The 14,365-nt window shown below is 51.2% G+C and overlaps 1 protein-coding gene across 10 annotated transcripts in view; it reads left to right on the top strand.

Moving 5' to 3' along the window:
• The window catches only part of MAPKBP1 (mitogen-activated protein kinase binding protein 1), a 51,706-nt gene that overhangs the window by 30,120 nt on the left and 7,221 nt on the right, over nt 1–14,365 (top strand). For 8 of the 10 annotated variants that reach the window (XM_064292178.1, XM_023558694.2, XM_064292175.1 and 5 more), the window contains 19 exons: nt 5,009–5,071; nt 5,273–5,330; nt 6,020–6,190; nt 6,540–6,677; nt 6,924–7,106; nt 7,674–7,834; nt 8,626–8,815; nt 9,392–9,538; nt 9,749–9,924; nt 10,712–10,803; nt 11,110–11,235; nt 11,508–11,578; nt 11,696–11,817; nt 12,082–12,157; nt 12,261–12,372; nt 12,548–12,611; nt 12,863–12,997; nt 13,187–13,323; nt 13,530–13,585. In XM_064292178.1, the coding sequence (XP_064148248.1) occupies nt 6,029–6,190; nt 6,540–6,677; nt 6,924–7,106; nt 7,674–7,834; nt 8,626–8,815; nt 9,392–9,538; nt 9,749–9,924; nt 10,712–10,803; nt 11,110–11,235; nt 11,508–11,578; nt 11,696–11,817; nt 12,082–12,157; nt 12,261–12,372; nt 12,548–12,611; nt 12,863–12,997; nt 13,187–13,323; nt 13,530–13,585 (2,148 nt within the window). In that variant the 5' untranslated portion in view covers nt 5,009–5,071; nt 5,273–5,330; nt 6,020–6,028. Of the gene's footprint in view, nt 1–232; nt 3,023–5,008; nt 5,072–5,272; nt 5,331–6,002; nt 6,191–6,539; nt 6,678–6,923; nt 7,107–7,673; nt 7,835–8,625; nt 8,816–9,391; nt 9,539–9,748; nt 9,925–10,711; nt 10,804–11,109; nt 11,236–11,507; nt 11,579–11,695; nt 11,818–12,081; nt 12,158–12,260; nt 12,373–12,547; nt 12,612–12,862; nt 12,998–13,186; nt 13,324–13,529; nt 13,586–14,365 lie in introns of all 10 variants that reach the window. The other 2 variants (XM_064292176.1, XM_064292177.1) reach the window with 2 other exon arrangements.

Raw genomic sequence — 14,365 nt, 5'->3', positions numbered from 1 at the left:
CCATTCCTTCCTTGCTACCTTCCAAGCTTATCATCTCCTGAGTAAAGTTGTAGATGTTTTCTTTCCTCAAGCTTAACCCAGCTCTTCTTTCCTGGTTGCCTTCCTTTAAAGTTGTTATTATTTCACATATACTAACAGGACATCATATAGGGTCGCTATGAGTTGGAATCAACTCGACGGCACTGGGTTTTGTTTTTTGTTTTGGTAACAGGACTTATGCTTTCTTCCAAAGGAAAGGACCTGACGCAGTCCCTTAGCACCTTGTCTTCACTACCAGGAGCCCCTCTCAGCTTCCTTGCAATGCCTCTGGAGTAGTGATAATACGATCTACCTTTTATTTGGCTCCTAGGAGCCCTAGCAACTCAGTGGTTAAGAGCTTGGCTGCTAACCAAAAGGTCAGCAGTTTGAATCCACCAGCCGCTCCTTGGAAATCCTATGAGGCAGTTCTGCTCTGTCCTATAGGGTCGCTGTGAGTCAGAATCGACTCGATGACAATGGGCTTGGTTGGTTTTTTTATGTGTCAAGAAAAATCATTTACACAATGATAGGCATATTGACCAATGGAACAGAATTGAGAACCCAGATGTAAATCCATCTACCTACAGCCACCTGATCTTTGACAAAGGCCCAAAGTACATTAAATGGGGAAAAGACAGTCTTTTTAACAAATGGTGCTGGCAAAACTGGATGTCCATCTATAGAAAAATGAAACAGGACCCATACCTCACACCACACACAAAAACTAATTCGAAATGGATCAAAGACCTAAATATAAAACCCAAAACTATAAAGATCATAGAAGAAAAAATAGTGTCAACGCCAGGGGCCCTAATATATGGCATAAACAGGATATAAACCATAAGTAACAATACACAAATACCTGAAGATAAGCTGGATAAACGGGATCTACTAAAAATTAAACATTATGCTCATCAAAAGGCTTCACCAAAAGAGTAAAAAGAGAACCTACAGACTGGGAAAAAAAATTTGGAAACTATGACATATCCAGCAAAGGTCTAGTCTCTAAAATCTGTTGGAAAATCTAATACCTCTACAATAAAAACGCAAATAATTCAGTTAAAAAATGGGCAAAGGTTATGAATAGACACTTCAACAAAGAATACATTCAGGTGGCTAACAGACACATGAGGAAATGCTCGCGATCACTAGCCGTTAAAAAAAAAAAAGCCGTTAGAGAAATGTAAATCAAAACTACAATGAGATATCCTCTCACCCTGACATTGCTGGCACTAATCAAAAAAACAGAAAATAGCAAATGTTGGAGAGGTTGCGGGGAGTTTGCAACTCTTACGCTCTGCTGGTGGGAATGCAAAATGGTACAGCCATTTTGGAAAACACTGTGGTGCTTCCTGTAAAAAGCTAGAAATAGAAACACCATCCAGCAGTCCCACTCCTAGAGAAAAATAAGAGCCGTCACATGAATAAACACATGCACACCAATGTTCATTGCAGTACTATTCACAATAGCAAAAGGTGGAAACAACCTAGATGCCTGTCAGCAGATGAGTGGAGAAACAAACGGTGGTTCATATACACAATGGAGTACAACGCAACGATAAAGAACAATGATGAATCTGTGAAATATCTCACAACATGGGTGGATCTGGAGGGCATTATGCTGAGTGAAATAAATCAATCACAGAAGGACAAATACTGTATGAGATCACTATTATAAAAATACATGAAAATGTTTCCACACAGAAAGAAACAATCTTTGATGGTTACTAGGGAGGGAAAAACACTATTTTTTTTTTTTTTTTTTTCAGGGAGGGAAAAACACTATACACTAGATAAGTGGTAACTTTAGTGAAGGGTAAGACAGTACACAATACTGGGGAAGTCATAGAAGCTTCACAGATACATCCAAATGCCTTGAGGGACTGAGCTACTGGGCTGAGGGCTGGGGACTGTGGTCTTGGAGGACATTTAGCTCAATTGGCATAACCTAGCCTATGAAGAAAATGTTCTACATCCGACTGTGGTAAATAGCATGTGGGGTCTCAAAAGCTGTGAGAGGCCATCTAAGATACATCGACTTGCCCCATCCTGGCTGGAGCAAAGGAGAATGAAGAAGACTAAAGACACAAGGGAAAGATTAGTCCAAAGAACTAATGGACCACAACTACCATAACTTCCACCAGACTGAGCCCAGAACAACTAGATGGTGCCCGGTTACCACCATTGACTGCTGTGGCAGGGTCCCAGACAGAGCAGGAGAAAAACGTAGAACAAAATTCAAATTCACACGCAAAAAAAAAACAGGCTTGCTGGTCTGACAAAGACTGGAGAAACCCCAAGAGTATGGCCCCCTTTTAACTCAGTACTGAAGCTGCTCCTGAGGTTCACCCTTCAGCCAAAGATTGGATAGGTCTGTAGGGCCAGTAATAACACATGTGAGGAACGTGCTTTGTTTTTCAATCATGTATACAAGACTAATGGGCACACCAGCCCAAAAGCAAAGACAAGAAGGCAGGAAGGTACAGGAAAACTGAATGAATGGAAACAGGGAACCTGGGGTGGAGAAGGGGAGAGTGTTGACACATTGCGGGGTTGGCAACCAGTGTTACAAAACAATTTTTGTATTAACTGTTTAATGAGAAACTGATTTGCTTTGTAAGCTTTCACTAAAGCATAATAAAAAAAAAAAATGATTCGCTCTGTATGGAAGTCTTATGAGCTAGATCTGAGCGTCTCCCTTTTTATAGATCAGGAAACAGGCTGTGATTCATCTAGGGTCCTGCACATGGCACAACAGGGGCTCAAATCCTGGTTTCTGACTCCAAAGGCCACAGTATTCTCACTGCCTGCACTGCCCCTCAGGATTCAGAGATCCTTGGTCCTACCTTCCATAGAAGACAGGTGGTGCCTACTTGATGCTCCAGGGGACCACGTAATGGACATTCATCTATCCAGTAAATGTTGATTGAACAACTGCAGTGTGCCACACTCTGCCAGGGAGGAGACAGAGCAAAGCCAGGCCTAGCTCACACCCTCACAGAAGGTACAATCTAACGTAAGAGATTATAAAAAATATAAAATCGTAGCTGTGATAAATAGTCTAAAAGATTGACACATTGGGTTATGAGGATATACAGAGGCCATTTGACCTGAGATTTGAAAGAGGACTAAGAGCTAACAGTTGAAAAAGGACAGGGAAGCAGTACATGCAAAAGCCTTGCAGTGAGAGGGAGCACAGCAAGTTAAAGGGAGTGAGACAGGGTCCGTGTCGGTGGAGCATGGTGTATGTGAGGCTGGAGACTGGGCGGGGCCGCTCCATGCAGGCCTAATGGGTACTCTGATTTTGGTCTCAGAAGCCTCCAGAGATTCTCAGCAGGGGGGTGACACAATGGATGTGTGTGTGTGTGTTTCACACAAAAAGCACTGGAAGTCAGAAGAGCTGTGTGTGAGTCCTGGCTCTGCTCTCTCTAGGGCCTTTCTGAGCCTGGTTTCCTCATCTGAGAATTTTGGACCAGGTGATCCTTTAAAGTCACCAAGCACACAGCGCACTCAGTTGCTTCCGTCCTTCCAGCTCTAGGGTTCTATGAGTCTGTCTGTTTTGGAGGAATTAGCCCTCTCCCCCCCGCCCCGTTATACTAGACTGCTCTTAAGAGAAACTGGGCAAGTGTGTGTGGCGGGGTGGGGGGAGGTTTCTAAACCTGTCTTGTTTTTGTCATTTTGGAGGGGGGACCAGGAGACTAACGGGGTTTAAAGACAGAAAGGAATGAGGAACAAGGGAAGAGATGGAGACAGGAAGGAGAAAGAAAACAGTGAAGAAAGATTTGGAAGGGAGGGGGTTAGAGGAGAAGACGGTGTAACTCAGGGTGTCCAAGCTGTCGATCAACCCGGCAGTTCTGGGCATACCTGCTGCACATCAGAGATGCTGGTGTCCCCAGGGAAGGTTACTGGTGGAATTTGCATTTTCAAGTGCTTCATTGAGCCTAGGAGGCCTGTATCTGCAAAAGATGCTAAGCACTCAACCAGCAGCTTGTACCTGCAGTGGGGTTCAGATATGGGTCCTGCAGTAGGTTTCCGGCTAAAAAAGGTTGGGTTGGGGGAAGTAGCCTTCTGCTCAGATCTTCTGGTCCCCTTACCTGGTGTTGCAGGCTCCAGGCCTGCTCTTGTCAGCTAGTTCCAAGTGCTAGTTAAAGTGCTAATGAAGAGAGGGACAGAGCCAGCTGATAGCCAGGGTCCCTAAGTGAGACACTGCCAGGCTGTTGGCTCCCATCCGCTTGCCCCTGATTCCTACTACCTGCCTCCCTCTCTGGAGCTGCCTCTGGAAATTCATCTAGATCTCATCCCATCTAGCCTGGCGCCTGGCTGGAGGAGGTGCCCTTGGTCACCTCCTGGCTGTCAGGAGGGCCCTTCTCAGGCTCCTGGGAGCCAGCAAGTCTCAGGGCTAGGCCAGGAGCTCTGTAAAGCCCCCTCAGGCTATTTCTGTCCCTCCCTGCCTGCAATTCTTAGCCATACTGAGCCTCCCTGCAGTTCTGGCCCTCTGCCCTGGCCTTCTACACTCTTCTCATCCAACATGTGGAAGGCTGGCTCCTGCCAAGTACATACATGGGTGCATGCATGAGAGGCCTCACTCCTCGTTGGAGCCCACGTGCTTGACATGTGGCCCCAAGTCTGTGAACAAGAGCACCTGTCCAAATCACATGTATTCCTCCCTCTGGCACTCCTTCCTGGGTTGGGTGCAAGGGCTGTGGGAAGATCTGTGTCTCAGTGCCCTACGTGGGTGTGACCAGAAAGGTGCTGGTGCTTGGGGACCTGGGTGGGGACAGGCTTCCAGGAAGCCCTTTCACCCTCATGGGGCTGCACAGGAGAAAGGAAGCAAAAAGAGCAGGTTGCTGGGAGGAAGCCTCATCAGCTGCTCTCTATGGCATGTGGCGCCCCCCCAAGCTTGCTCCACTCAGCGCCCTCTGCTGGGTGACCAGAATTCCAGATGACCTGTGATATGCCGCTAAGGCTGTTGTCTCACTCGCTTCCCCAGGTGTGTGGTCGTGCTGTTCAATCCCCGGAAACACAAACAGCACCACATCCTCAACAGTTCCAGGTAAGTGGGCCCCGGGTCCTCAGGGAGCACCTCCTTCTCCTGGGGGCTGTGAGAATGGCACTGTCTGGGTTCTCTATGGCACTGGGACCTGGTGGGGAAGCACCACAGGTCCTTAAGGTGTTTGCTGGCTTTGCCCTTTGAGGGAACTGTGAGGGCCCAGGCTGCCAGTGTCCCTCCTGAGCCTGCCCCCATTTCTTGCAGGAAAACCATCACTGCCCTTGCCTTCTCCCCTGATGGCAAGTACCTGGTCACCGGAGAGGTGAGTGAGGAAGGGGGGCTGCTGTCCTGTGAAGAGGGTGGTGGCCTGGCCTCAGCAGACAGCTATAGCCCCAGGCCTGGTTAGGGCAGCTGCCACTTTGACTTCCTGAACAGGTGCCAGATCCTGGTTTTTGCTGTCCCTTTAAACATTGCTTCTTAAGCTTTAGTGTGCATCAGAATCACCTGGGAGGCTTGTAAAGTCAGATTGCTGGGTCCACTACCAGAGTTTCCAAGTCAGTAGTTCCCAGGTGATGCTGATACTGCCCATTTGGGAACCACACGGCCTTAATACTCCTTATCCCCAGAGGCCCCCTGCTGGCCACAGGAGGAACATATCTTCCCTCCTCTAGTTCCTCAGGGAGGCAGTGGGAACAGAAACAGACATGACTGGTCATGGTTCTTAATCCTGGCTACCCGTCAGAATCACTCAGGGAGCTTTGAACAAATATACTGAGCCCACCCAGAGATACTCAGTCAAAATCTGGAGCCGTTTTCTCCTGGATAGTCATCATCCTCAGGCATTTACCATGTTCCCTCTGTATGTTTGTCCTGTGTGGCACCCTGCTCTTGACTCTTGTTCAGGGCATCATTAGAAACTGTCCAGTAGCTGGGAAGGTGAGGGCCCCTGCTGTGAATGGCTAGGGAGCTGGATTCCTCTGGCCCTTACTTCCAGGTCTTACCTCCCTGCAGAGTGGACACATGCCGGCTGTGCGGGTGTGGGACGTGGCCGAGCGCAGCCAGGTGGCAGAGCTGCAGGAACACAAGTATGGTGTGGCTTGTGTGGCCTTCTCCCCCAGTGCCAAGTACATTGTGTCCGTGGGCTACCAGCATGACATGATCGTCAATGTCTGGGCCTGGAAGGTGAGTGGGCTGGGTGAGTGGGGACGGTAGGGCCAGTTGGGGGAGCCAGGGAGCTGCTGACCCTTCACTCCACCTTGCTGATCTCAGTCTCATTCTACAAAATGATCTGAAGCAAGAAGGAGCAACGGTGTAGCCAAGATGTTGAGAAGGGACTAGCTTTGTGCCTTTGAGGACTTCCAGAGGAAATGAATGTCTTCAGTTCCTCTAGAAAGGGATTCTCCTCCTGCCCCCTTTTTTCTGACCAGTCAATCTTGGAAAGAAATGTTTTTTCCAGCACAAATCTTGGCTAACCCTCCTGTCTTAGCCCCTAGAGGCAGAGCCTTGATTACTCCTTTGGTTTTTCCACCAGAAAAACATTGTGGTGGCCTCCAACAAGGTGTCCAGTCGGGTGACAGCGGTATCTTTCTCTGAGGACTGCAGCTACTTTGTTACCGCAGGCAACAGGCACATCAAATTCTGGTACCTTGATGACAGCAAGACCTCAAAGGTGAGGTGCTGAGGCTGCAAGTAGCCACCAGGGCCAGCGCCTGCCCAGCCCACCCCCAGGAGGTCCTGCCCCACCTGAGCCCCTTTCTGCTCGCTCACGTGGAAGTCTAGGATGAACCAGATGCTGTCTGGGCTGAGGAGTTGTCTCAAACAGCCAGGGGGGCTTGCTGCTTCCCCCTCCCCCCAGGGCCTGATCTTCAGGGGCAGCTCCAGGGTGGATGGGGGGCAGCAGTGTGTGTTTCCACAGGTGAATGCCACTGTGCCCCTGCTGGGCCGCTCAGGGCTGCTAGGGGAGCTGCGGAACAACCTGTTCACTGATGTGGCCTGTGGCCGTGGGAAGAAGGCGGACAGCACCTTCTGTATCACATCCTCCGGGCTGTTGTGCGAGTTCAGTGATCGGAGACTTTTGGACAAGTGGGTGGAGCTGAGAGTAAGTGACTGCTTTGTCATCGCTGTCCCAGTGGGTAGGGCTGCCACTCCGCTCAGGGGAGAACAGGTGCCTGTGGCCCCATGCCAGGGTCTGGGCACTGCAGGAGGGGACCCTGCAGCTTGGGGGAGCTATTGCTTGGCCCATTTCCAGCCCCTGGTGATCTCTATAACTGCCTCCTCTCTGCCCTCTTTTCTCTGTCTCTTTCCCGTGCTTTTCTCTTCTGCTCAGAACACTGGCATCTTTACAGTAAGTGTGCCTAGACTTTCTCTTCTTTCTCATGCTGTGTCTTTCTCTTTGCCGGGCTTTTCCTCCTTAGTCTTCTGCGCCAAAGCCTATGGTGCCCTAGAAGGGTCTTTGACCCGTATCCCCCAACTGCACAGGGTTGTGGGCCCTCTGGCCAGCTGCTGCTGAAGGGAGGGGCATCTCTAGAAGACAGCTGAGGGGCTCAGGCCAGAGCAGCTGTCCTGCTTTTCCCTTGCCCCACCTCTTGGCAGGTGACTGGTGATGAGGGGTGGGGAGGGTGAATTGGCAGGTGGCCCCTGCTGACTGGAGCCACTCTGCTCACAGACCACGGTGGCCCACTGCATCTCCGTGAGCCAAGACTACATCTTCTGTGGCTGTGCTGATGGCACTGTGCGCCTGTTCAACCCCTCCAACCTGCACTTCTTGAGCACACTGCCCCGGCCCCATGCCCTGGGGACAGACATTGCCAGCGTCACTGAGGCCAGGTGAGCTGTGTGGGCCCTACCTCCTTTCAGAGCCTCACTCCGTGCCAAGCCCCTCCGGCGGTGCTTCAGGCAACAAGATGAAGAGTATATTGATACCCACCAGCCAGAGACCACCAGGAACACCCTGTAGTCAAACAAATTTGGGGTTATTGTTACTTATTGCGACAAACACCACCCACCATAGGGAACTGTGGAGTAATTGCAGTAACAGGGTGCTAGGAGGGGTTTCTTAAAACATTTGGTCCTGTATTGGGTGATTTTAGCAATGGTTCAAGGAGCAAGGTTTTGCTCTGGATTGGGTGCTGTTAGGGAATGGGGCAGTTCGGTGATTGGATATCTTAGTTTTTATTGAAGAGTGGTAGGGGGCTAAATCTGTAATTGGTAAAGAACAACAATCACGTTAGACAGGAAAGGGTGATGTCTGGTCATTTTTGTGGCTTGCACAGTGATCTTGTTTTCATCTGTGCTCAGACATGATTATAGAGTGGTCTTGTTTTTGGTTCGCCCTGTCACAGCCACAGAGTGACCCTGTCCGATGTTGGTGTTCTATGCAATTGTTTATGTTCATCAGGAGAATACTGTGGCCAGCTAGCGCCAGGTCAGCTCCCAGCTGACAGCTGTCAGGGGCTGCATTTTTCTTTCTGAAGCAACAACTGGCAAACCTGCCGGACTGGAGAGGGCTCCCCATGCCCTGCTGCTCCCTTTGTGGGCTGCCTTCTCTTTTTGGATCCTTCAGTCTCTCATTTCATCATCTCCTGACTCACCAGTTTGCCCTGTCCTCTCTACCACAGTCACCTCTTCTCTGGAGTGGCCAGTGCCAGGTATCCAGACACCATTGCCTTGACCTTTGATCCTGCTAATCAGTGGCTGTCTTGTGTGTACAACGACCACAGCATTTATGTTTGGGATGTGAGGGACCCCAAGAAAGTGGGCAAGGTGTACTCGGCTCTGTATCATTCGTCCTGCGTCTGGAGCGTGGAGGTATGTGGGCCAGACTGGCTTGAGACTGACCATGTTTGCTGGGATACCATCATGAGGACAGAGTGGGGGTCTCCAAGTGTGCTGTTAGGTTCCTGCTGCCTCCCTGTTTGTCCGGCAATATCCCTGTGTATCTGCATATCCTTGGGTGGGCTCTGAGGAGTAAGCTTGAATTTTAGTGCTTACCCATCTCAGACATCTTCCAAAATGCCCCGTCCAGCCTTAGCTTTGCCTCGTCCTGGGCTGGGTGATCTTGGACAAGTCACTGAACTTGGCCATGCCTTAGTTTCTGCAGCTGTAAAATGATGTACCTGATTCATCTGATTGCTCTGAGAAATAGATGAGTTAATGTAAGTGGGAGACATAGAAGAGTACCCGGTACATAGTAGTGCTTGGTTAATGTGCTTTCCCTGACTCATTAATGACAAAATCTAACAGGTATGGCCTGCTTGCTGTGTGACAGGCACTGGGCTAAGTCAACAGCATTATCTCTTTAATCTCATTCCCTCCCATCTCCTTGGGCAGGCAAGGGTCTGCTCCTTAACTGGAGGTCTGACTCTGTTCCCTCTGCGCCTTCAGATCTACCCCGAGGTGAAGGACAGTAACCAGGCCTGCCTGCCCCCCAGTTCCTTTATCACCTGTTCCTCTGACAACACCATCCGCCTGTGGAACACGGAGAGCTCTGGGGTACATGGCTCCGCCCTACACCGAAACATCCTCAGCAATGTGAGCCCTGACACCTCCACACTTAGCACCCCCACCCCACAAGCCTTCATGCATCATTCTCAGGAGCTAGGTCTCCAGAGCCTGATTTTCCAGCTGTCATTTGGCTGGGCTCTGTGAGCCAAGGGTGCAGTCTTGCTCAGCATTCCTCTCCTGGCAGCTGCACTGTGTCAGGCCTGCCTTATCCACCTCTTCTCCTACCTGTCCCACTAGGACCTCATTAAGATCATCTATGTGGATGGGAACACTCAGGCCCTGCTGGACACCGAGCTGCCCGGAGGAGACAAAGCTGATGGGTCCCTGATGGATCCCCGCGTGGGCATCCGCTCTGTGTGTATCAGCCCCAACGGACAGCATCTGGCTTCGGGGGACCGGATGGGCACACTTAGGTAATGCCACTCCTGCAGCGGGTACCCACTGCCTCTCATGGTGCAGGCTGGGGAGCTAAGTCCCCAAGGACAGAGGTTTAGGAGGGTTTGGCTGGAAAAGTTTGGGGACAAGATATTTATTATCCACAAGGGAAAGATAATAACTTGACAACGAAGAAACTGGGCAAAAACCACCTTAACCAAGTCGTGAAGGTTAACATCCCCATATCAATATCATGAACCTTGTAACATATCGATAAGGGCATAGCATAGTTTCTGTGGTGTTCTTGCCAAAAATGCATAAACTCAGTCCAGTCATGAGACAACATCAGGCAAATTCAAATTGAAGTACACAGTGACAAAGTAACTTACCAGTACTCATTGAAAGAGTCACGGTCATGAAAGGTAAAGAAAGACTGGAGAGCTGTTACAGACTAGGGGAGAACAGCTGAGTGCAGTGGGGCTCCAGACAGGATCCTGGAGCAGGAGGAGGACAGTAGTGGAAAAACTGATGAGATTTGAATAACGTCTTCAGTTTAATTAATAGCATTGTGCCAGTATTGATTTCCTGGTTCTGACCATTGTGTACTGTGGTTGTGTAAGACATTTACATTTAGGGAGACTGGGATGAGTGAAATATGGAAACTCTGTACTCTTTCTGCAACTTTTTGCTAAGTCTAAAAGTTCAAAATAAAAAGTTAAAAAAAATGTTGGCGGCGAGGACCTATCAGAGGAGGCGGGGTGAATCCGTCCTCCTGCTGCCTAGGAATGACCTCTTCCCCCGCCCCCCTCATCCTCGTCTCTGCAGGGTGCATGAACTGCAGTCCCTGAGTGAGATGCTGAAGGTGGAGGCCCATGAGTCAGAGATTCTGTGCCTGGAGTACTCGAAGCCGGACACAGGTAGGAGGATGCCTGGTACCTGGCCCACGATGGCCCAGAGCACCTCCAGTCCTGCCAGTGTCCATGATAATTTATCCCGGCTTGAATGTGGGGGTGATAATTCTTTTAGTCGTCAAGAGAATTGGTAATCCTTCTGTTCATTTGGTGTCTTTGAAGGCTTGGGGGAGGCCTGAATCTCAGCTCTATCCCTGTTCCGTGGTTCCCTTGGCTTAGGGATATGGGGCTCAGTTCCTGTGGGGCTCTTGGCTTGGCCCACCGGGTCCTGCTCTGGGCACTCATGGGCTGACGGAGTTCTTCCAATCCCAGGTCTGAAGCTGCTAGCATCAGCGAGCCGGGACCGGTTAATCCACGTGCTGGATGCTGGGCGGGAGTACAGCCTGCAGCAGACGCTTGACGAGCACTCATCCTCCATCACCGCTGTCAAGTTTGCAGGTGCGGGCAGGGTGGTTGAGACACATCCTGCCGCCTCCCACCTCCACGAGATAGCATCTGGGGGAGGGGGCCTGGTCTGGACAGGGCAGACAGGTTGGGCTGAGGATGGGGGGAGAGAAAAGCCTCAGTTTACAGGGAAGCACCCCGATTTCGCCAGTTGTCCCGGCTATGTAGAGTAGCTTGAGAGGAAAAAAGTGTGGGAGGAAGGCAAAGGAGAGTCTGGCCCCCTGTGGCGGGAGCAGTGGGAACAGCTGGGCTGCCCTCCTCCATAGCCAGCGATGGGCAAGTCCGCATGATCAGCTGTGGGGCAGACAAGAGCATCTACTTCCGCACGGCACAGAAGGTGAGGGCTCTGGGCTTCCCTGGATGGGCTGGGAGGTGATGGGATGTGAAAGCAGGGCTCTCTGGACCTGCTGAGGCATCTGAGCATGGAGTCTGCCCACATGCTCCACCCTGGAAGTCTGGAGACGGAGTGCAGTTTACACGGACACACCACGTGGTACGGAAGACGACCCTCTATGACATGGATGTGGAGCCCAGCTGGAAGTATACGGCCATCGGCTGCCAGGATCGAAATATTCGGTGGGCATCCCGTTCTCATTCCCCATGCCCTCGGGTTCAGCCCTAGGCATCTATGTCCCCACATCTGTCTTTTTCTCTAGGACTTTATATCTCCTGGAGCCTACAGATTGGGCGTTTTGTCTCCCCCAGGAGATGGTGGTCCCTTTGTTGTCAGGGGGTAACTCCCAAAAAGAATGGGGCGGGGAGTGAATGCTACATTCCTGCCATCAGGTGTGCTTGCTCTTCACCTTCTCCTGGTGTGAGAGAGAGGGGGTTTCTTTACAGGGTCTTTAACATCAGCAGTGGGAAGCAGAAGAAGCTGTTCAAAGGGTCACAGGGTGAGGATGGCACCCTGATCAAGGTAGGGGCCAGTAGGATGAGCACGAGGCCGGGGGGAGAGGGTTGCTAGGTGGAGAGGGTCTGGTGCTGCTCATCCTCTTCCAGCTGTGCGTCTCTCTTCTCAGGTGCAGACAGACCCCTCAGGGATCTACATTGCTACCAGCTGTTCTGACAAGAACCTCTCCATTTTTGACTTCTCCTCAGGCGAGTGCGTGGCTACCATGTTTGGCCACTCAGGTGAGTGTAGCCCCGTATCTACCGCTGGGTCTTTACTCTTCCTTCCATTAGTTTCTTGGGACCCAGCAGAGCTGCCTGTCCTCTCCCCACAGCCAACCCACACCTCCACTGCTGGGACAGAGCCTTGCTTGGGATTTCAGGGTGGCTCATAGGCCCTATTCTTTATTCTTCACAGAAATTGTCACTGGCATGAAATTTAGTAACGACTGCAAACATCTCATCTCTGTGTCTGGGGACAGGTGAGCGGGAGACAGATTCTTCCTCTGTGCCACAGACACACCCTGCCCCTCCCCTGCCTCGTCTCAGGGGCTCTGTGTCAGTGATGTCTCTGGGGAGTGGGACTGAACAGGGATATTTCTTGACTGGACCTGACCTGGCAGTCGAGGGTGGCACTGATCTCCTTGCCGCCCAGAGAGAAGGGGAACTGATGGTGTTGCCATCCCCAGAGGGTACCCTCCTCTCCCTGACCAACTCTATGGCTCTACCCCAGCTGCATATTCGTGTGGCGCCTGAGCTCGGAGATGACCATCAGTATGAGGCAGCGCCTGGCCGAGCTGCGCCAGCGTCAGCGAGGGGGCAAGCAGCAAGGACCATCCTCTCCCCAAAGGGCTTCTGAACCTAACCGGTAATAACAGAATACGAGCAAATGGTGGGTGGGGGCCACATTGCTCACTGTGATCTTTCTGACCGTCCTCCATGGTCTGGACCTGCCATGCAGTGACTGTGTCTCCCAAGACCTTGTTTCTCACATGAAGCCCACGATGTCGGCCCGTTGTCACCCCTTTCCCTGTGACCTTCCTTGTCTTGGACTCAGGCACGAGGTCCCATCAATGTTGCCTGCTGGACCAGCTCTCTCATCAGACAGTGACAAGGAGGGAGAAGATGAGGGAACAGAAGAAGAAGAACTTCCAGCTCTGCCCGTCCTTGCCAAGAGTATCAAGAAAGAGCCAGGTCTGTGGAACTCTAGTATGAGGCTGAGCGGCCACCAGTTGGTATAGTAGCTGGCGTGCGCTTTCTGGGACTGTGGGGTAAGGGTGGTGTGAGCTGAGAAAACTGGAACGTAATTGTGACTATGTAGGGTAAGGGCTGATGTGAGGCCAGGGCTCTGGAGGTGGGCGGGCAGGAGACATACCCTCTGACTGCCTGTTTCTGTCTAGCCTCGGTCCCCAGTTCAGCCCTGCCCCGAAGCCTGTCCCACTGGGAGATGAGTCGGGTGAGTCACCATGGTTAAGGCCTTGTGGGGGGAGTTAAAGCAACTGGGCTGACCCCAGTAAGGGGCAGGGGAACCTCAGCTGTTTCCTTTTTGGTGGGCTAGATGAGGTGGACCACAAGGGTCAGTCTCCTAGAAGTGCATCACTTTTTCAGTCACCTGGGAGGCCAAAGAACAGGTTGAGGTTGGGAGTAGGAATGGAATGTCTGAGCCAAACAAATAAAATTCAGGAAGAACAGAGGTTCAGAGAGCAGAAATCTGGAGAAACTCTAGTTCTAAAGATCCTAGGTTAGGGGCCAAGCTCTGAACTTCGAGAACAGTTCATTAGAGGAGAAAGGCCGTAAGAGGGCCAGTAACTGAGGGGCTACTTCAGGGTCCCCCAAAGGAAACGCAGGCTTTTAGACCAAGCCCCAAGGCAGCCCGGTTGATCACTTTTCCTGTCAGGGTTTCAAGCACAAACACCTGTCGTCAGCAGCAGTTTTGGGGGGGTGGTGGCGGTGAGGTTTCTTCAGTGCGTTCTGACCAGGTCAGGGGTCTCAAGTCTGGGCTATTGGTTTGTCCTTGGTGCTGTGAAAGGACTTTGGGGCCCTGTTGGGGCTGTCCTCAGAGCAGGAGGCTTTGAGACTTGTAGTTGAGAGCTGTCCATGACACCAGGTGAAGGCTAGGACTAGAAAGTCTTCTTAGAGAGGATGTAGCGTGAAGTTAAGAACATGAACTCTGGAGCCAGACTACCTGGGTTGTAACCTGAGAGCCACGTACTGTCTGTGGGCCTTGAGAAAGTTA

Source organism: Loxodonta africana, chromosome 10 (genome assembly GCF_030014295.1).
Source record: "Loxodonta africana isolate mLoxAfr1 chromosome 10, mLoxAfr1.hap2, whole genome shotgun sequence".
Taxonomy (NCBI): domain Eukaryota; kingdom Metazoa; phylum Chordata; class Mammalia; order Proboscidea; family Elephantidae; genus Loxodonta; species Loxodonta africana.
This window is presented reverse-complemented; position numbering and strand designations above follow the sequence as displayed.